At 31.5% G+C, this 22,029-nt stretch overlaps 1 protein-coding gene across 2 annotated transcripts in view; it reads left to right on the top strand.

The window, feature by feature from the left end:
- Positions 1–4,421: 4,421 nt before the first annotated feature.
- Positions 4,422–22,029, top strand: part of LOC114332991 (multiple C2 and transmembrane domain-containing protein) — a 309,140-nt gene continuing 291,532 nt past the window's right edge. The window contains exon 1 of one of the 2 annotated variants that reach the window (XM_050647930.1): positions 4,422–4,674. In XM_050647930.1, the coding sequence (XP_050503887.1) occupies positions 4,638–4,674 (37 nt within the window). In that variant the 5' untranslated portion in view covers positions 4,422–4,637. Of the gene's footprint in view, positions 4,784–22,029 lie in introns of both variants that reach the window. The other variant, XM_050647932.1, reaches the window with a different exon arrangement.

Genomic DNA, 22,029 nt, shown 5'->3' with positions numbered 1-22,029 from the left:
TTTATTAACGTACTTTAAAATAGCATTGCATTAGTCACATTTTTAAAATAGTTTGACATTTAAAAAAATCGATTTATCCATACAGTGTGATTGGTCAGTGGGGTAAAGCTTTGTATATCCGTTATAAAGTACCTAATAGATAGTAATAAAAGTTAATAACAAAAATTGTAGCCAACTTTGATTACAGATTGATAATCAGTAGTCGCAAATTGTAAGTTTTAGACAATAATTATTCAGTCATGGCTTACTTAAAATTTGGAAAGATTTAGACCCGTAATTATTAATAATTTTGCTCTGAAAAATGAAAATATCTCGAAAACTAATAAATTTACACATAGGGAATGTTATACAAAAATTATATATAGTATGGTACTGGTACTTTTCGATAATGATATAAAATACATGGTGTTCTATTTAAAATTACTGAGAAAATAATGTACTTGCGTTTTGACTCACCCTGTATTCAATATAAAGAAAATTAGCAAAACAACCATTTACGAAAATTTTGACAATAATTAAAAAAATATAACGTTAATAAACCATTGACCTTGTGCTTGCTTTTATTTATACAGGTAGTTAAACTTGTTACGATTTTCATATAAAATTGGTTATAATTTTGTAAATACCCCGTATAACATACCAAACCTTTATATTTTTGTAATCGAAAAGTTACGAAGATTTCGAATATAAAATAAAATATATGTTCTATTTAAAAAAAAAACATAAGTTTGGTCTGCCACTATGTTATCGAACACCCTGTAACATTCTAACTAATTTTGTAATGTGAAGCTCATAGTTCGCTACAATTTTTGTTATTAAGTTTTATCGCTATACATTACTATAACGAATCTACGGAGCTTCACCCCACTAACTAATCACCCTGTATAATAGCAGTTAAATATTGCATTGTTAGCTAGTTCTAAGCTATCCTGAAAATTTCAGGTGTCTAGGTAGCCTAGAACTGCGGAGTCCGTGACACCAACCAAGCCAAGTATATAAAAAGATTTTAAAAAATAGTACTGTATACATTGTGGTGTGGGACATTAGTGCAAGGAAGTGTAATTACTCGTTGATCGTAAGAGATACGAAAAAAAGTTATTTAGGTAAAAGTTGGAACAAAGACGACCATAATTTAAAAATATTTTCAAATATACAGGGCCACCCGTATTAACAGGATGGCAGAAACTTATGTACCTATTTTTTAATGGAACACCCTGTATATATTTTTGCATTCCGTTCGATGTCTTCTTTCTAAAAATATAAGATCGTTATATTATAGGAGGTGGCTTAAAAGATAATTAGTTTTTTTTTATTAATTATTTCTGTTGTTCTGAAGCTAGTTTCTTGTGGCATTTTTGTAATTAAATATTTCGTGGCAACATTCCGGTCTAGATTTGACAACAAAAACTCTATTTACGTTCAAATCATCTTAAATATAGTTTTTTATTGTTAAAAATTATTAATATAGCAAAATGTTTAATTGTATTATACGGAGTGGGTCGAAACTAGGGAGTATTTTCTGAGTTTTCTTAAATGGAATACCCTGTATTTTAGTATAGTAATGAAATGATAATTTATGGTACTTTTTTATTTCTTGAGCATTCCCTATGCCTAACTGCTTTAATTTGTGAGTTATTTGTGTTTTTTAAGCCAAATATTAATTGCACCAAAAATTATGTGAAATTTTATTAGGTTGGCTCTATTAGGTGTGTGAAATTTTACGAAAATAAATACATATTAATCTAGACTAATCCTTAATTAATTAACATTGGATGAGATATCAAAATAACTACAGTTCTCGAAGTAAACCGTGGCCGATGAGAAACGCAGTCGTTGGTCGTACACCCACTTTAATTATTTGAAGAGAAGATTTCTCTCATAGGCAAAGGTTCGCTCGTCGCTCCGCGAGCTGTACGTAGTTAAGATTGCTGGTGTGTAAAAACATACAATATTCTACCTAGTTGGCTACGACTTTGGCACTAAGCTTGCTTAAACCTGTAACGTTACAAACGTCACATCTTTGATATTTTATTTTTAAATAATTATTTGACTTCATTTTATTTAATATTTTATTAGTAATAGTTTTCTTCTATTTGTTTTACCAGTTTTCTTCGTTAAAAAAACTCGTTGGCGCATTCTTTTATTATCCTCTTTTATTACCCTCTTTTATTATTTTCTATTTAATATATCTCGTTTCATTTAAAATATAAATCATCATACTGAACGTACCCCGTATATGCTTACTCTGTGAGTATCTGTTTTAATACGGAACATGCCTAACTTCCTACAGTTCACGCTGTCATTTCAATTCTCAAAATAGTGGTGGTAATGTCATAAACGGCAAAGAAGCTTCAAAATTAACACATTTTTTTTTCTAGACGATCTTTCTCTTGGGGTAAGAATACTAAGAATTCTAATTATTACAATCATTATATTACTCATTATATTCCATGCATACCTAGTTTCTTATAACAGTCTTTCCAATATTTTTTATACCTTCAAATGTTCAACCATGTATTTGGTTTCTGTATTTCATTTTATCTATTGATATGCTTCTAGTAATCAGATATTTAACTATTTCCCTCATCTTAATTCCATTTAATTTACCATTGCCATCTACTAGTTTTGGAATACTATTTGGCAAAGGTACAATTTGGTTGAAGAAATTGTAAAACAAATTCATTGTGGCAAATATTATTCAATCAATGTTGGCTCTATGCCTGATATAACACGTACAGATCAACTGACATTCATTATTAGGTATTGCTCGGACACCGGAACACCTGTCGAGAGGTTCATACAGTTTTTTGGCAACAGTGGCCACAAAGCCGAAGATATGGAAGCCAGCATTGTAAAATTTTTGTCCAACCTGAATATAAATATCGACGACTGCAGGGGACAATCGTATGACACTGCGAATAACATGTCTGGCGTTTATAGCGGTCTCCAAGTCCCAATAAAATCTAGGAATAGTTTGGCAAAATACGTACCATGTGAAGCCCATTCCCTAAATTTGATTGTGCAACATGCAGCAGAATGCACTATAGAAAGTACTTCTTTTTTTAATTTAGGAAAATCCAATCGTCAACGTTTAATTACTCAATTTCTAGACGGCTTGTTATCTTGTTACGCAGGATCAAACTACTTCCTTTATATCCCACCGGCTTATGCTAACGTTAACCTGCAATGATCACGTGATCTTTTAATTGGAGCATTCCCCATTTAAAAATATACCGTTTTTTAAAAACAACTAATTAACAGATATGTTCATGAATGTAAAGGAAAGTGCTTGTAGCAAATGTGGAATTTCTTTTTTGGCTGTTTCATTTGAGCTTTGCTCCGATATTATTTTGACTGATCGAAATACTGGTGCCGCAATGTCAGTAGCTACACGGAAATCGGGGGTGATTTGTGTAGTAAAATGTCTGTTTAGTAAAACATTTTCCGGATAGACAATAAAAAAACGGTAGTAAGGAAACTGATGAGATAAATTTATAAAGGCAGGCGCAACAATTAGCCGTGCAAGAAAACTTTTAAAAATGCTTCTATAGCACGTTTAAATGAACTAGAAAAATAATTAAACTTACCAAAGCTTTTGAGTTTTTTCACTACTAAAAAAATTGACTTTCAGTTATAAATTGACATCAGCGATCGTGTCGACAACAAACTGGGAAACGAAATGAAATAATGGTGTTAAATAATTTATACCTTTACCCAGACTAATTAATAACCGAAGAGCAATATAAACATTCTTAACAAACTGCTTAAAACAAAACAAAAAATTTACAGTTGCGCTTATCTATATTATGAGGTGGATTTCATGCAGATTTAGAAAATTACACGCAGACAAAATAAAACTGTCTATACATTTCTATTTTATTCTGACCTTCTATTTAGTGAAGACAGCAATAGATAAAAGCTTGGGTCGAATTGCAACGTAAATATTTATAGGACTTTACTAAAATATGTTGTCCACTTTGTAAGCGGTTTACATAGACAGTTGGAGTTATAACTTCTCTATCTCTCTCAATTCGCAATGAAATGGAGCTAATTAGGCTGTAACTGAGAAAATCCAATCGTCAACGTTTAATTACTCAATTTCTAGACGGCTTGTTATCTTGTTACGCAGGATCAAACTACTTCCTTTAAATCCCACCGGCTTATGCTAACGTTAACCTGCAATGATCACGTGACCTTTTGATTGGAGCATTCTCCATTTGAAAATATTACGTTTTTAACAACAACTAATTAACAGATATGTCCATGAATGTAAAGGAATGTGAATGGATTGTGAAAGACGCAGACTTGGGCTTGTAGAAAATGTGGTATTTCTTTTTTGTCTGTTTTCATTTGAGTTTTGCTCCGATATTATTTTGACAGATCGATATTCTGGTGCCGTTATGTCAGTAGCTACACGGAGGTCGGGGGTAGTGCACGCTTTTCTTTTGTTATAACCTACAAAACACGCGCACGTAATTTTCTGTAGGAAAATGTCTGTTTCGACTCTCAACTTTAAGTTTTTTTTGTTCTTTTATTGTTCAAGAGTGTGGTGGAAGCTGTGTGGGCTGGAAAGTGTAGTTATGTAACTAGGAAAACGAATTAAAATAGTCATTTTTCGCTTTATATCTTCCTTTGAAATGATTCCGTCTAAACACTGTGATTCTACTTCTTCCAGTAAGAATATTTCGTTTTTTCTTTACTTCAACTGACACTATACTTGTGACTATTGACATTCAACATTTACATCAGTGAAACAACAAATAGGTACACAGATTATTGATAAGTAGGTAAACATATATTTTCTTTGGCTTACATTACCACACATAATTTTTAAATTAAAACAGCTTCAACATAATGCTTTAAGATGCACAAAGATATGTAAAAGATATACCTAATATATAATATATATATATGTATAATAAATAGACTAGAGAAATTAGCAAAACAACGCATTTTTGTGACACTCTTTGATACACGTATTTAACAACTCCTTTTGATAAATGTGATAACAATATAAGGTAATAAACAAAAACACCTATGCAAAAGATTAAGTCATTTTTACGTATAAACTATTGTATATAAACAATGAAAAATAGCTATTTTATTTTAAATACTAAAGCTGAAGACCGTTAAAATATAAGGAAAAGTTAGACAATTTTACTGAAAAAGTAGGTATCTATATCGTAGTATGTATAGAAAATCCTTCAAAATGAGAGTTTGTAAAGTTATAAGTTATGTTTGTTATTTTTTGCTTAGTTATTGCAAAAATAGCTTCAAAATATGATATTTTGAAAACGAATCCACGCAAAGTTACACGAGGAGTTCAAATATCGACTTCCAGTTCTACTTTCGAATACTGTGGGTGAAAACCTAGGACTTACGAAGTCCAATTACCTACTTGTTTGTAAAAGAATCGTTTTGAAATTTTGTTTTTTTACGACCGTGCAAAAATGTCTACTTTCGCGCACGCGTTTTAGTTTAGAAAGTTTCACTTTTCCGCACGCGTTTGACTTTTCCGCACGCGTTTTACTTTTCCGCACGCGTGTTACTTTTCCGCACGCGTGTAGATATTTTAATATGGCCTTAAAATAATTATAATACATGCAATAAACTAATATTTAGATATTATTTACTATTTTATTTCAAATTATTGTGTTCCTGTTTTAATGAAATTAACGCGACAATTCGATGAAATAAAATTATTTTGACATAATATTCGAAAGTCAAATCGGTAGACAATAACAGTCATTTTGAATCATCGTCATGGAAACCAAGATCGTCGTCATGCTAACTAATTATATTGAAAGTTTGGTTTTGACAACCGTGTCAAAGAATTAATTTGTGTATGTATTTTCAGTAGTAATTGCACAAGAGCTCTGAAATTATTGAATTTTTCCCGAGTGACACTTTGACAGTTTTAATTTCATGAGCCAAAGGCGAGTGAAATTATGTCAAAGTGTCACGAGGGCAAAAATTCTATATTCATTTTAGAGTTCGAGTGCAGTTTGTTGCGATTATTTCATGAATAAAGCTGTTCAAAACCAAAATTTTATTGTAATTTATTTATGTAAGTACAAATTAGTACAATTAAACACAAAGTTTTTATAAATATTTGACGATTGAAAGTCATCACTTTTATAATTTTTAAAACATTAATTGTCATTAATGTCACTGAAAGTATTTTTTCGTAGCAACGAAGGGCATCTGACGTAATATACCTAACGACGGGATATTATCAAAAATTATCACCTTAATTTGCATTTCTGTAGCTTTCTATTGGTCAGAATCTCCTATGAATGAAATAATCAGTAGTAATTGCACAAGAGCTCTGAAATTATTGAATTTTTCCCGAGTGACACTTTGACAGTTTTAATTTCATGAGCCAAAGGCGAGTGAAATTATGTCAAAGTGTCACGAGAGCAAAAATTCTATATTAATTTCAGAGGTCGAGTGCAATTTGTTGCGATTATTTCATGAATAAAACTGTTCAAAACCAAAATTTTATTGTAATTTATTTATGTAAGTACATTAAACACACGGTTTTTATAAATATTTGACGATTGAAAGTCATCACTTTTATAATTTTTAAAACATTAATTGTCATTAATGCCACTGAATGTATTTTTTCGTAGCAACGAAGGCCATCTGACGTAATATACTTAACGACGGGAGATTATCAAAAATTATCGATTTATTCTGTAGCTTTCTATTGGTCAGAATCTCCCATGAATGAAATAATCATATTAATTAAATTAATTGATTAAGATTTGGTCATTTTTAAAGACTCGTAGAAAAAATATTGTTCCTAACTCTTGCAGAAAGTCTCTTTTCAGCACTCGACTGCTTGCCGAACTCCCGCTTCGCGTCGTTCGGCAAACTGCAGTCGCGTGCGGAAAAGTATGACTTTCTGCACTTGTTAGGAAAATAACTATTGTCAGAACTTTTAAGCTTTGGTGCTTTTTAAATTTCTTAATAAATTTTAAATTTTATATTCATGTAAACATTCCAACATTTCGAGTTGTTGGCATTTTTAAATTAAGAATTAAAAGTTATTTTAAATGTTTAACACTTTAACTGCCATGTGTACCATATATGGACACAGGCAATTTTAGTTCTCTGCCATGTGTACATATATTGGACACAGGTTTTATCAGCGTTTCAGCCATGTGTCCGTGGTTGGTATACATTTACCTTATATTTAAATGGGAATATCATTGAGTCTGGCCTAGAACTATAATGTTTAAAAATATCCTGGGATTTATTTAATTTTTAAAGTTACAAGGGGTAATAAAATGAAAATTAACTATACATTAACTTTTTTATCCTTATGACAGTACAGCATATTATAATAAAAAGTAAATAATGTAGTATTTTTTAACTAGAAAATTAGGTACTGGGAGTCAATTTTATTGTACATGTTTTATTTTTTTTTTGTGAAAACATGGTTGGCAAAGAAACATTCTAAGCACAAAAAAGGGCTGTCTTCACATCTGTTGCATACCCGTGTTACTCATTTTGTGTTTTTTATAGCATAATTTCGATCATGGAGTTCAGAGTTTTTTTTTGTGACAAATCGTGCATCTGCCTCTTTTGTCCAAAGAATTTTGAGTAAGTTCATGTTTGGCTTGAACTTGTACAGGAAGAAGTAGATTACTACTTTGAAGAAGTTGCATGCACACATGTTCTTTGAATTTTGTAACTGACATTTTGCTTTGGTTGATGTTATTGAAAATAATTAGAGTATTCACCAGTGAAGTACCAGTCAGTAATCATCACAAATGAGGACACAGCAATTTTTACAAAAATACCCAAAAAACAAATATGATTTTATGATTTTTGCTAAAAACAAACACAAATAGAGTAATTAAGATGAAAAAAATATTTTGGCTCAGAAGACCCGGTACAAAATTTACTGTGAATTTACCTGGCAGTTAAAGTGTTAAAAGCTTAAGTTTACAGTACTTTTGTAAACCTACTCTCCAATATTTAATAAAACCTTTTAATCGTTAAATAATTTAATTTGATAACATAAGCCTGTATCTTCAATTTGTTGCTTTTAAAAGTTGCAGACAAAAGCTTTCTGGGATAAACAATTTTTAATTGAATAAAACTATTTAAACTTTTTATAGCAAAGTATCTGTGATATTGCCCCATTTGTCACGCAAAATTGAAGTAATTTGTACATTTTTAGAAAAGTTATTAAATAATTTTCAAAAAACCGATGCTATTCTTACATTTGATGCTATTTTTACAATAATTAAGCAACATATTAACAAAATCAACTTTATAAACCGTCATTTTAAACTATTTTTCTATTATATACTTTTTCAGTAACATTGTATCACAAGTGTGTTAAGTGTATTAGGAATATCGTTACTTTCCTGGTTTATAATGCATGCTTTAACAATTTTTCCCTAGCAACTATCTGATTGATTTAAGTTAATAACTTAGTAAAACTTTTAAACTCAACTTTCAAATCAATATTAAATAAAAAGTTTATATTATGTATCTAGTACTTATAATTTAATTTCTGCTAGAAATTGATTTTCAATTATTTCGTTTCTACTTCATTTGTTCAGTTAATTGTAAAAGTGCTTTTGAATTGGACTGCATTTAGAAGTAATAAACATTTTACAAATTATCCTTTAGAATTGTGAATTATCAGCTGATTGGCAAATTGGCAAGTATTGTTTTTATTCTTCTTTATAAGAGAGAGAAAGAGAAAGAGAGAGAAAGAGAGAGATAGAGAGAAAGAGATTTGAGAGCTTTATAGTGCTACAAAGTGATAAAGAGCAAACTAAAAAAATGGGTAAAATCGAGTAGAATCTTCGTGATTTGCGTTATGTATAATTTACGAGCTTTTCATTAAAATCACAATGAAAAGTAAATAGTATATTGTGCAACAAGTGCAGAAAGATACTAATTTCTCACGAGTTTGAAAAGTTGCGGTACGAGCGCAAGCGAGTGCCGCAATTCAAACGAGTGAGAAATTATCTTTCTGCACGTGTTTCACACTATACTTTTTCTACAAGCACAGTTTTTCCTAAAAATAAAAATCACAATTTCCAAACGACGATTAATTATAATAGGTACCTATGTGATAAATTTTAAACTGTATTTAATTAATACCTACTAATCAATTTAAATTCCTTATACCTAAATAAATTACACAGAAATCAGTTAAAAAATTAATGCACTGCCTTAATTTGTTTAAATTTAAACAATTATTACACATTATTGACATTATATTTATGCAGTCACGGATTTACACAAAACCTACTTCATTCGACGTCTCTTGCACAGGTTGCTAAATCCTTATTGGTTATTTGATAATTATAAAATGTTTAATAAGAATAAAATTGTAAAATAAAACAGTTGTAACATCCATAATTTAGTTTCTATGCTATAGTTAAATATAATAATTGTCTTATAGGTTATATATTTGTCTAAAGTTTAACCACGGATGTAAACAGAATATAACGTTACTCAGAATGCGGTAGTCCACGGATGTAAACAGAATATAACGTTACTCAGAATGAGGTAGTCAACTGTGCAGAAAAGAACTTTGCGGCACAGAAACGTCACTTTGCGGCACAGAAACGTCACTTTTCTGCACACTAATGTCAAATATCTTATACTGTGAGAAAATATCAAGTTTGCTAACATAAAACCGTGCAGAAAAGTGCACTTTGAATAGTGGTTGTAGAAAAAAAATTTTCCCGCACAGAGAGAGCATTAAAACAGACTACTTTCCGAACTTATCTACAATTACAGCAATGGCTTATTCATTTTAATTTATCGACGTAACAGACCTTGTTCAGCTTTTTCTAATTTTATTTTTGAAGATTTTGTCCACCTCTTATTAGGAGTGATAAGACCGATATACTTTGCAATATTTTTTATGTTACACACAGAAATTCCTAAAAATGCACCCCACAAATCTCAGATTATTTATTTTTCTTTTTATTAGAATATTTATCAAATTACCTATCATACTCGTACAAGTCATAGGTTCTTGTACTTTTTTAGAGTCAATAATAGAATTATCAGCAGCTGATTCTCGTTGAGCGAATTTTAACACAGCGTGTATTTATTCCACGAGCATTCAAAATTTTTTGCTTCTCTTTATATAGTTGATCCATTTTTAAATTAAATGAACAATTTAAAGTCAATGAAAATTTAAAATCAATTTTATTAAAAATGATTAAAAATTGAGATTTTACACAAAACTTGTCAACGTCGCGCATCGGCCCTATAATAAAACTATCCACATAAACGACTAAGCTGTTGTTGATTATCTGAGCGCTCTATGTCGTAATTTGAAATTTGCTATCGCGCAGCGTCTATTCTTTTTCCTTCTTCTTCTTGTAGTACCGTCTCCCATCGGAGGTTGGCTACCATCACATCAATCTTAACTTTGTTGGCTGCAGCTCTGAACAACTGTATTGAACTGCACCATACCACTCCCTTAAATTTCGCAACCAGGAAATCCTCCTACGTCCCACATTTCTCTTTCTTGAGATTTTTCCTTGGATTATGAGTCTTAGCAGAGAGTACTTTTCTCCTCTCATTATGAGGCCCAGATATTCCAGTTTTTTCGTTTGTATGGTTTTTATGACTTCACATTCCTCCCCGATCTTCAGCAAAACATCTTGATTTGTTACTCTTTCTGTCCAAGGTATTTTCCACATACTCCTGTAGCACCACATCTCGAATTTCCTCAATGTTTTTGCCTCATGCCCAATGCCTCAATTCTTTTTCCGGTTCACCTCTATTTGCTCTGGCACAACTAGCTGCAAGGTATTGCCCTGTGGCTGTAAAAAGCTTGGACTTAAGCTGGAAAGAATAAGGTTGGCTTGGGCAGGATTTGGCAAACTGAGTTGGATCTTGAAAAACACTAAAATAGAACAATATTTGAAAACCAGAGTTTACGATCAGTGTATACTCCCTATACTTACGTATGGTTCACAGACATGGACACTCACCAAGGCCAATACCTATGGATAAGACAGTAAAGGCACATAGAGCACTGGAAAGATCAATGCTCGGGGTGAAGCTTACAGACAAGAAAACAAATAAATGGATTCTAAGTAAAACCAATGCAAAAGACGCAGGAGAACATGCTGCCAAATTAAAATGAAGCTTCGCAGAACACAATGGCCGACTGAAGGATAAAAGATAAAACCACGAACTACAACAATGGAGACCATGGTTAGGAAGGAGAAGCAGAGGAAGGCCACAAATAAGATGGTTTGATGACATTAAGAAAATTGGAGGACACAACTGGAAACAAATGGCGCAAAATAGAAAACATGGGATTGAATTGGGGAGGCCTATGTCCAAAGTTGGATTACTTAAGGCTGAATAACAAGAAGAAGAATGCATTTCGATGAGGAGAGACTTGCTAAAATTTGGATCTAGTAGATAGTTTAGATGTACTAAATAGTTTAGAAAATTAGAAATACGTTTAGATGAACCGAATCAATAATGGAGGATAATGTTTTTATTGATGATGTACCGCCTTAAAAAATTTCGACTTGATTACTGTTTAAACTGTTAGAGTTAAATGTTTACTAATTATATGAAAAAAATTAATAAAAATAATTATATGGCACGTAATATTTCCTTATACTCTCTAATTTTCTAAAAAAAATTAAATATTAAAAAAACAATAAATAGGTAGGTATATTGAAAAATTTTTTGAAAAGTTTTTCACTAATATAATAGCATGCTTAGCAACAAATAATATATTATGCAACGAGCATTTAAGGATGGTCATTATGATGTGAGTATGTCGTATAGAATACGATCATCATAACGACAATTAAATACGAGAAGCTTTCATGATTTTTTCTATGATCATTTACAACAAAAAAACATATTCAAATTTATTTATTTTGTAACTCAAACAAGTTAAGTAATTATATGACTAAATTAATCAGTTTGTTGATACATTCATATTTTGAATATTAGAATTATTAAAAAACAAATTAGGTTGTTGGTTGTACCTTTATGGTGTCTCCCTATGAATTAATAGTATATTTTTGAGATACATCAGATATAAAAATCTTTATCATATTATTATTTTGATTATAACCATTTTGTTACAACTTTTGAAAATCGACTACCTTCTTCCTTTACTGTCACTGTCACTTCCTAATTTAAGTATTTCCTTATAAACTTTTGACACTTGGTAGACATTGTTGGCCCAAGATGGTTGGTTAAAGTTTTAGACTAGGGTTTCACCATGTTCCCAGAGGTTATCTACTAACATCAGCGTTAAGCCTTTTCAATTTTACAACTTTAGAATGTAGATTTAATTAGAATTACAACCATTGTTTGGTTCTGGGGCTATTAGCAAGTATATGAGTTAGTAATCAAAACCACAATTTTTGACATTCAAAATATCAACCATCTTTTCAATTTTAACAGTGGGATTACTTATTCTATTTTAGGTTCACTGATGATGGACTGATAGGTCTATAAACGTTCATTCTGAACACATTTTATTCAATAAATTTGGATTTTTTAGGATTTTATTAAAATATACCTATTACATAGAGGTTGTTTAATTATAGTCTGGGCTGATTATCGGAGAATAGACCATTTTTGGGAAAAGTTATTTACCAGCAATTTTATTGCTGGAATCGAAGCTTATGATTATATATATTAATAATCTAGGTATGCAAAGTCCGCAGATAGTGTGCTACTTTTTTTATTAACAAAATGGCGCCCCCAAATCGTGTTTATTTCAATTTTTGCTCCATAACTCCGAACATTTTAACTTTACACCAAAAACACTCTAATAAAAAATCACCAAAATTAAATTCTGCATAAAGATATGTTTTTCTTGATCTGCTCCGATGAAAATTTTCCTCGGAAAATGCGGGTTTTCCCAACAAATTCTTTAAATTTCAAATAAAGTTTTAGATAAGTAATTATCCGCCAATAATTAAATAACTCGGTGACATAAAAGCTTTCTTGGTTTAGATTATAGTTCCAGAAGCCGGTAAAAATTAAACGAATATTTTAGCAACAATTCAATTGTTAATTAATAATTTACGGTCGCAATAATAACCAAAATAATTATGATACACTGATCAAATTTTGAAATCTTATAAAGATGAGATACCTATTTAATATTTTGTCGACAAAATATAAATTTTTAATTTTTTTAATAATCTTTAAATATTTAAAAAAAATAGTTATAAACAAATTAACGTTTCTCAGAAAGTTTTTATTATATTCTAATTTTAAAAAATAGGTAAAATGCGTATTTCAATAATCTTGAAAATGAATGCTTTAAAACTTTTTTCCAACCATTTGCAAAAATGTTATGAAACAGCAAAGTACACATACGATTATTACGTTGTTTATAATTTTTTTAATTCTTTCAAAGCGTAAAAGTGAGTCTAAAGTACAAGCTAATTACTTACAAAAAATAGCGATTATTAGTTTAATGGTTATATTTTAATTAAAGATTATAAATATTTTTTTTTGTAATTTACACGCGCGAAAGTCGACTAATACAGTACCGTAGCTATGTATTATGTATTATACCCGTTCACATACACAACTCGCGCGAGTTTAAAGCGTGTCAGTCGCTTCGAGTGAACATCTCCGGCTCTGTATCAAGCCTACTTTCGCGCTAAAAATTACAAAAAAAAAACATTTTTAATCTTTGATTAAAATATAACCATTGAACTAATGTTTGACATTTTTTTGAGAGTTTGAGAAACAATTAAAACAAATTATAAATACCGGAGTAATCGTATGTTTAATTTCCTGCTTCATAACTTTTTTGCGAATGGTTGGAAAAAATTTTTAAAGCATTCATTTTCAAGACCTTTGAAATACGCATTTTAAGTATTTTTTAAAATTATAACATAATAAACAATTTCTGAAAAATATTAATTTGTTTATAACTATTTTTTTAAACATTTAAAGATTATGCAAAAAAATTAAAAATTTATATTTTGTCGACAAAATATTAAATAGGCATCACATCTTTATAATCTTTCTAAGTTTGATCAATGTCTCATGATTATTTTGGTTGTTATTGCGACTGTAAATTATTAATTAACAATTGAATTGTTGCTAAAATATTCGTTTAATTTTTACCGGCTTCTGCAGTTATAATCTATACCAAAAAAGCTTTTATTTCGCCAAGGTATTTAATTATTGATAAATAATTACTTGCCCAAAAAAATTATTTGAAAATTCGAGATTTTGTTGGGAAAACATACATTTTCCGAGGAAAATTTTCGTCCGAGCAAATCGTGAAAAACATGCCTCTATGTAGAATTAAATTGGTGTGAATTTTTATTTGAGTGTTTTTGGTGTAAAGTTAAAATCTTCGGAGTTATAGACCAATAATTGTAAAAAACACGATTTGGGGGCGCTATTTTGTTAATAAAAAAAGTAGCACGCTCTGCGGACTTTGCATACCTATATTATTAATATATAGGATCATAATATTCGATTACAGCAATTAAATTGCTGATAAATAACCTTTCTTTGTACTTTACTAATTAGACCAGCGTATTATAACTTTTTTTTTTTTAATTTAAAGATTATGCAAAAAAACGAAAAATTTATATTTTGTCGATAAAATATTAAATAAGCATCTCATCTTTATAATCTTTATAAGTTTGATCAATGTATCATGATTATTTTGGTTATTATTGTGATCGTAAATTGTTAATTAACAATTGAATTGTTGCTAAAATATTCGTTGAATTTTCACCGGCTTCTGGAATTACAATCTATACTAAGAAAGCTTTGATGTCACTAAGTTATTTAATTATTGATTATAATAATTACTTACCTAAAACTTTATTTGAAAATGACAGATTTTGCTGGGAAAACCCACATTTTCCGAGGAAAATTTTCGTGGGAGCAAATCGGGAAAAACATATCTCTATGCAGAATTTAATTGTGGTGAATTTTTATTTGAGTGTTTTTGTTGTAAAGTTAAAATCTTTGGAGTTATAGAGCAAAAATTAAAAAAAACACGATTTTCAGGCGCCATTTTGTTTATAAAAAAAGTAGCACACTATCTGCGGACTTTGTATACCTATATTATTAATATATGGGATCTTATAATTCGATTCCAGCAATAAAATTGCTGGTAAATAACTTTTCCATGAATTTTGCTAATTAGCCCAGAGTATTATATGGTATACAGCCAACCCAGGGAACTATCCCTTTTTAATTTATACATTTAAAGCTTAAAAGCAAGTAAAGCGGCGGGATATCTTAATGACACAATCTGGAAGAACAAACACCTAAGACAAGACACAAAAGTATGAATCTATAAAGCAGCAATTAGACCTATATTGGCATGCACGGCAGAGACAAGACCTGACACATCTAAAACGAGACGACTTCTAGAAACAACAGAGATGAAAATACTCCGACGAATATCAGGGAAAAGTCTGTTGGATAGGGAAAGAAGCGAAAACATAAGAAGATAATGCGATGTAGAAGACATAAATGGGTGGGTGACAAAACGGAAATAGGAGTGGAACGGACACCGAACACATTAGTAGAGTGAAGAATGGCAGAGGATAAGACAGTACGAATAGATAAGATAAGTCACCAAATGGACGAAGAAGTATTGTCAGACCAAGAAAAAGATGATGCGATAATTGAAACAATTTAGGAGGCTAATATTGAAGAAGAAACAGGCTTTAAAGCCTACATACAAGAAGGAAGAAGAAGAAGAAGATACGTTGTACCTATTTTTCTTAAATATATATTATTCAATCGTTATATCGTTGGTTATATTGTAAGAATAATCGATTTTCAATAGACCACTTCTTTGTATTTACTAAAATTTATATTATTTTCTATTGTTTCTTTTTTCCAATCCACTGTGCTCTTGTATTACACGAAGCAATCGAAATTAAATTCAATCAATCAGTGTTTTTATACCAACTTCGTATCAATCATCTAAATAGATTTTCTTAAATGTAAAAGGCTATCCACTGGATATCAACAGAAGAGAGAGAATTTAAAAATCACAATAAAAGAATAAAAAAGAACAATACAGGAACTGTTGACGGTTTTCCCAGTAATTTATTATATTTGTTGCGTGATACCAGTTAATCGTTTCAAATAAAAATCGATATAATAGTGAGCTCAACAAACGTGTTGCTCTAACAGCTCACAATTTAAAAAGAAATATGGCACACGTTTTTGTTTTAGTGTGTTAGAATAGAACTGGAAAGGATGTAAATTACGACTTCTTGAGGATATTATGATTAAATTTTACACTATACATTTTCCGACCATTCCGTTGAGACCAGCGTGAAGTTGGCACATTTGCAATTCAAAGTTCAATAAGTAGTTTTTTGCGCAATATTTCTTATTTGCGGTAACTTATTCAGGAATCTCTTTATAAAGATGAAATAAAAGATAACTAACATTGAATATTAATCCTTCACTAGAAACAAGAGGAATATTAACGACATTTTATAAATAATTTTTGTTTAATGAAAGTAAACTTCATGGAAGTTCTACTACCAAAAATTTGTGATCAAAATCTACGCTTGATTCGCCAAATCCTTTTCCAGATGAAGTAACTTTCTGTTTACATGGAACATCGTCAAAATTGCAAATATTGGATCCTCCCCAAGATCTCCAGATCTTCCACCATTTGCTTTTTTCCTATGCGATTACTTAAAATCAAATGTTTTTATCTACCGACTACAAAAGTTACAAAATTTTCTTCTTCTTTCTAGCATGATCGATCATGATAGTAGGCTACTACGTGTTTATTGCCATCCAGTCTTCCCCGGACGATAAAGTCCAGCATTCTCGCCATTGTTTTGGTGGTCTACCCTGTGGTCTTTTACCCAGTGGGTTATTTGTTTTTGCGCTTTTAATGAGTCTGCTGTCCTCCATTCTCTTTATATGTTTGTTCCAACATCTTCGTCTCTGTCTGACCCACCTTTCGATATCCTGTGTTCCACACTTTTGTCTGATGTCTCCACTTTTTATTCTATCACGTCGAGGTTTGCCTTGTATTCTTCTTAGTGTTCTCATTTCAACTGTTCTCATCATTTGTAACGTTCTATTGGTGTCTGGTCTTGTTTCTGCCTCATATGTTATAATAGGTCTTATTATTGTCTTATACAGGGTGTTTCATTAATAATTGTCCATATAGTAACTGGAGAAACCTTAGCACAAAATACGAAGATTTAACCTAAAACACTTAAATAAAATGTGGTTCCTTACTGAGTTACAGGGTGTTTTATCTAAATATTTAAAAATTATTTTTGCTCAGCATTTTAAAACTATTCGACGTATCCTTTTCGTACTTGACAGAAAGTGCGATTACTAGACACCCTACTAAATATGATAAACAAACGTTTCTAGCTACTACCAAAGGCGTACGATAGGGGATGGTGAATGGCTGACCCTTCTCAAATTCCACGCCACTGGAGGAATTACTATTTTAGTGCCAATTTTAGATTCTAGAATACTTTCTACATAAATAATATACTCTTCATTGGTAACCATAAAGTCATTAGTTTTCGAGATATTTGAAGTTACATATGAAACGGCACAGTTATTTTGATTAATTTATGCTATGATTCATATGATTAAAATTTAAAAATTATTTGTACCCAGTACTTTAAAACTGTTTGGCGTATCCTTATCATACTTGACATAAAGTGGAGGTACTGAACACCCTACTAAATTAAGATAAATAATCATTTCTAGCCACTACCAGAGGCGTACGACAGGGGATAGTGGCTGGTTGACCCTTCCCAAATTCTACGCCACTGACAAAATTGCTATTTTAGTGTAATTTTTTGATTTTGCAATACTTTTCATGTAAATAATATACTCTTCATTGGTAACGATAAAATGATTAGTTTTCGAGATATTTGAAATTAAAAATGAAGCGACACAATACACTGATCAAAATAACCGTGTCGTTTTATTTTTAACTTCAAATATCTCGAAAACTAATGACTTTATCGTTACGAATGAAGAGTATATTATTTTCATAGAAAGTATTGGCGAATCCAAAAATTGAACTAAAATAGCAATTTCGCCAGTGGCGTAAAATTTGGAAAGGGTCAACCTTTCACTTTCCCCCGTCGTACGCCTCTGGTAATAGCCATAAACGTCTGTTTAACATAATTTAGTAGTTCGTACAGTACCTATACTTTCTGCCAAGTATGAAAAGGATACGTCGAATAGTATTAAAATGCTCAGCAAAAATAGTTTTTAAATTTTTAGATAAAACACCCTGTAACTCAGTAAGGATCCACATTTTATTTAAGTGTTTTAGGTTAAATCTTCGTATTTTGTGCTAAGGCTTCTCCAGTTACTATATGGACAATTATTAATGAAATACCCTGTATACATATTTTGACTGTGACTTCATTATTTAGATTTGTTCTTCCATTCGATTTCTTTCATGCATCCCGAGTTTCTAGCTGATTTCATTATTTGTTCTTTGACCTCTTTTGAGAGGTTTCCATAGCTTGTTATTTCCGCTTCAAGGTATTTGAAGTGATTCACATGTTCCACAGTTTTGGAGTCAATTTCTAATTTGCATCTTATCGGTTCTTTGGAAATTGCTATGCACTTAGTCTTCTCGCTGTTGATGAGCATATTTAGTTCTTTAGCTTTAGTATTAAATGCTTGCAGTAGCCTTTGGAGATTGTTTTCAGAATCGGCCATAAGAACAGCATCGTCAGCGTAGCAGACGACTCTAAAAAATGTATTACATACATACATACATACATAATCGAAAACCTCTTATACCAGTAGTCGTTATACCAGGTGGGTCGTTATACCAGTCCTTATACCGTAGTTATACCAGGTGTCGAGGTGTATGTAAAGAATGTATTACCCATCTTAAATTCAACTGTTCTGGGGAGGTTTTCTATTATTTTGTCCAATATTAAATTAAATATGAAAGGGCTCAGTGAATCGCCTTGACGGATTGCTGTGTTTATAACTATATCTTCTGTTGTCAAATGTCCTACTCTTATGTTTGTGTTACATTGTTTGTTAATATCGTGTACTAGGTAGGTTAATTAGCCTGTAGTTTAGCCCTTTCCTTCCATTATTTCTAACACATCTTTTAATGGAACTCTGTCAAAAGCCTTGGTTATATCGACAAAATACATAATGCAGGTTTATTTAATTCTACGGTTTTTTTACAAAATTTTGAAAATATAATTAGATTGAAAATTGGCAATATAACGCCAGAAATGGTCCTCTTCTTTTTCAGAATTTTTCTCTGTATAATCAATTGGAGCAATACTAATCATTCACTAAAAACATAAGGAATATTAACGACATTTTGTAAATAAAATAATTTTTGTTTAATGAAAGTAAACTTCATGGAATCTTCATGCAATATATATTTCTCTCCACGTATGATATGTACGAGATATTCCGATTTTCTTGTTTTGGCGGTATTTAAGATTTCCATTTCTATATTCATCTTTCTCAGAACCTCTTTGTTTGGGACGTGTCCTGTCTACAATATTTTTAGAATTTTTCTGTACACCCACAACTCAAATGATTTCAGTTTTTTCATTGATGCTGCATTCAAGGTCCAAGCTTCCATTCTATAAAACAAAGTCGAGAAATCGTAGTACTTATCCAACTTAACTCTCAGCTCCAACTTTAAATCTCTTGTGCAGAGCACTTTTCTCATTTTGTTAAAATTAGCTCTGATTTTGATTTTCTAGAAGTAGTCATTTGTGTAATCATCTTAAAATTTTCCTAAGAATACTCCACATCAGAATTAGATGCAAATGCGAAGATCTCGAAGATACCCAATTTGGTTTTAGAAATGCTATGGGAACCAGGGAGGCACTTTTTGCCCTTAACATCCTATTACAAAAATGCCGTGACAAAAGAAAAGATGTATTTGCATGTTTCGTGGACTTCGAAAAGGCATTCGATAAAGTACAGCATGTAAAATTAATGCAAATACTGAAAAATATCGGAATAGATGACAAGGATATTCGTGTCATTAAAAATTTGTACTGGAATCAAACTGCTATCTTAAAAATTGGAGATAACTACACCGATGAAATCTCCATACAACGAGGAGTCAGACAAGGGTGCATTTTGTCATTGTTCAATATTTACTCGGACCAGTTATTTAAAAAGGCACTTGAGAGACAGCCATATGGAATAAAAATCAACGGCGAACTACTTAATGTGATTAGATATGCAAACGATACAGTAATTGTGTCAGATAATATTGAAGGTCTCCAAATTCTGCTTGATCGTATTCACGAGGTAGGAGAGGAAACGGGCATTAAAATAAACTCAAACAAAACCAAATTTTTAGTGTTTAGTCGTGACTCACATCCCGATGCAAAGCTTCAATTAAACGGAGTCCAAGTTCACAAAATGACATATTTGAGAACTGTGGTAACGGACCAACTAGATCCAGACATAGAAATAAAAAGTAGAATAGCAATGACTACTAAAACAACTTTTATGAAAATGAAGTCATTTCTTTGCAATAATCATCTTAGTTTAGAACTAAGACAAAGAATGGTTAAGTGCTATGTTTGGTTCGTACTTTTGTATAGTGCAGAAGTATGGACGCTAAATGTATCGATCATGAACAAAATTGTAGCATTGGAAATATGGATTCATAGACGAATGCTGAAAATACCTTGGAGAGCAAGAAAAACTAATGAAGAAGTACTAAGGAGGGTCAACAAAGATAGAGAACTACTAAAGACTGTTAAACATCGAAAAATGTCTTATCTGGAACATATAGTGAGGGGAAGTCGATATAAAATATTACAACTGATCCTTAAAGGCAAAATAGAGGGCCGTAGAGGTGTAGGAAGAAAACGAATTTCTTGGTTAGAAAACATTCGAGAATGGACTCAGATACCAAATGCTGGACAATTATTCCATATTGCAGAAGACCGAGAAGCCTTCGCAATGGTGATCGCCAACGTCGGATAATTATGGTATGGCACGTAAAGAAGAAGAAGAATCATTTGTGGAGTTGATCATTGTTCCAAGATATGCATATTGGTCTACTTGTTCGACATTGGTTCCGTTTATGAAGAGATTCTCGTTATTTCTTGAGTTTTCGATATTCTCATACATTTTGTTTTCTTGACGTTTATTGTTAGACCGTATTATTCTTGTCTATACTCCGCTATTCTGGTCACCAGCCTCTGAACATCCTCAATATTTTCTTTTAAGATGACAGTGTCACCCGCATATCTAATGTTGTTAATGGGAATTCCACTTACCTTTATTCCAGTTGTTTCACCCTCAAGAGTTTTTTCAGGATCTCTTCCGAGTAGGCACTAAAAAGATAGATCCGTAATGTTCAAGAATATGGTCGTCCTCGATTCAACTACTACTAAGAAAAAGGTGAGAGGCACTTTGAACATTTAATTTAAGCCAAAAATATATTTTATTTAGTCAAACATTTTTTTTTTCTGTTTTCTATTACTAGCTAGTTTTGATATTCTTGACACCACTCTAATCTTGCAGCTCGATTGTTTCTGGAGATATGTGGACATCTCAATGGCCTTCGATTGTGGAGATTGGCTTCATGGAGACGATTTCTCACAGTATCACGGTCTATGGTTACTTGATGTTCCGCTGCAAGTTGCTAACTACTTAAGGTGCTGTAATTGTTGGTTGTCTTTTAGCGGTTGACACTAATAATCGGCTTTGAGCTGCAGCTGTAGCGCGCTCACGTCCTGGATGACATTCGGTTGGACTTCTAGTGCTACAAAAATGCCGCCACAATTGACTTATAACAATTTCGGAGACTTATATACGCCTAGCTATACTAGTGTGTCACATGTCACCTCGAAGAAGGCATAAGTCCTATCCATCTCACCCAAAGTGGAATGACGTCTCTCTCTCTCTTGTCGTTTCCCCATTACTGAGGATCGTGATTTCTTCCAATATTCCTAACAATGTTTCTCCATTGGTCTCTATCTTCAGCTGCTCTAAGAGCTTCGCAGAATGGGTTTCCAGCTGTATGCTTTATTTGGTCAG

This window comes from Diabrotica virgifera, chromosome 4, assembly GCF_917563875.1.
Source record: "Diabrotica virgifera virgifera chromosome 4, PGI_DIABVI_V3a".
Lineage (NCBI taxonomy): Eukaryota > Metazoa > Arthropoda > Insecta > Coleoptera > Chrysomelidae > Diabrotica > Diabrotica virgifera.
The sequence above is the reverse complement of the archived record's forward strand: the minus strand, read 5'-3'. Positions and strand labels throughout refer to the sequence as shown.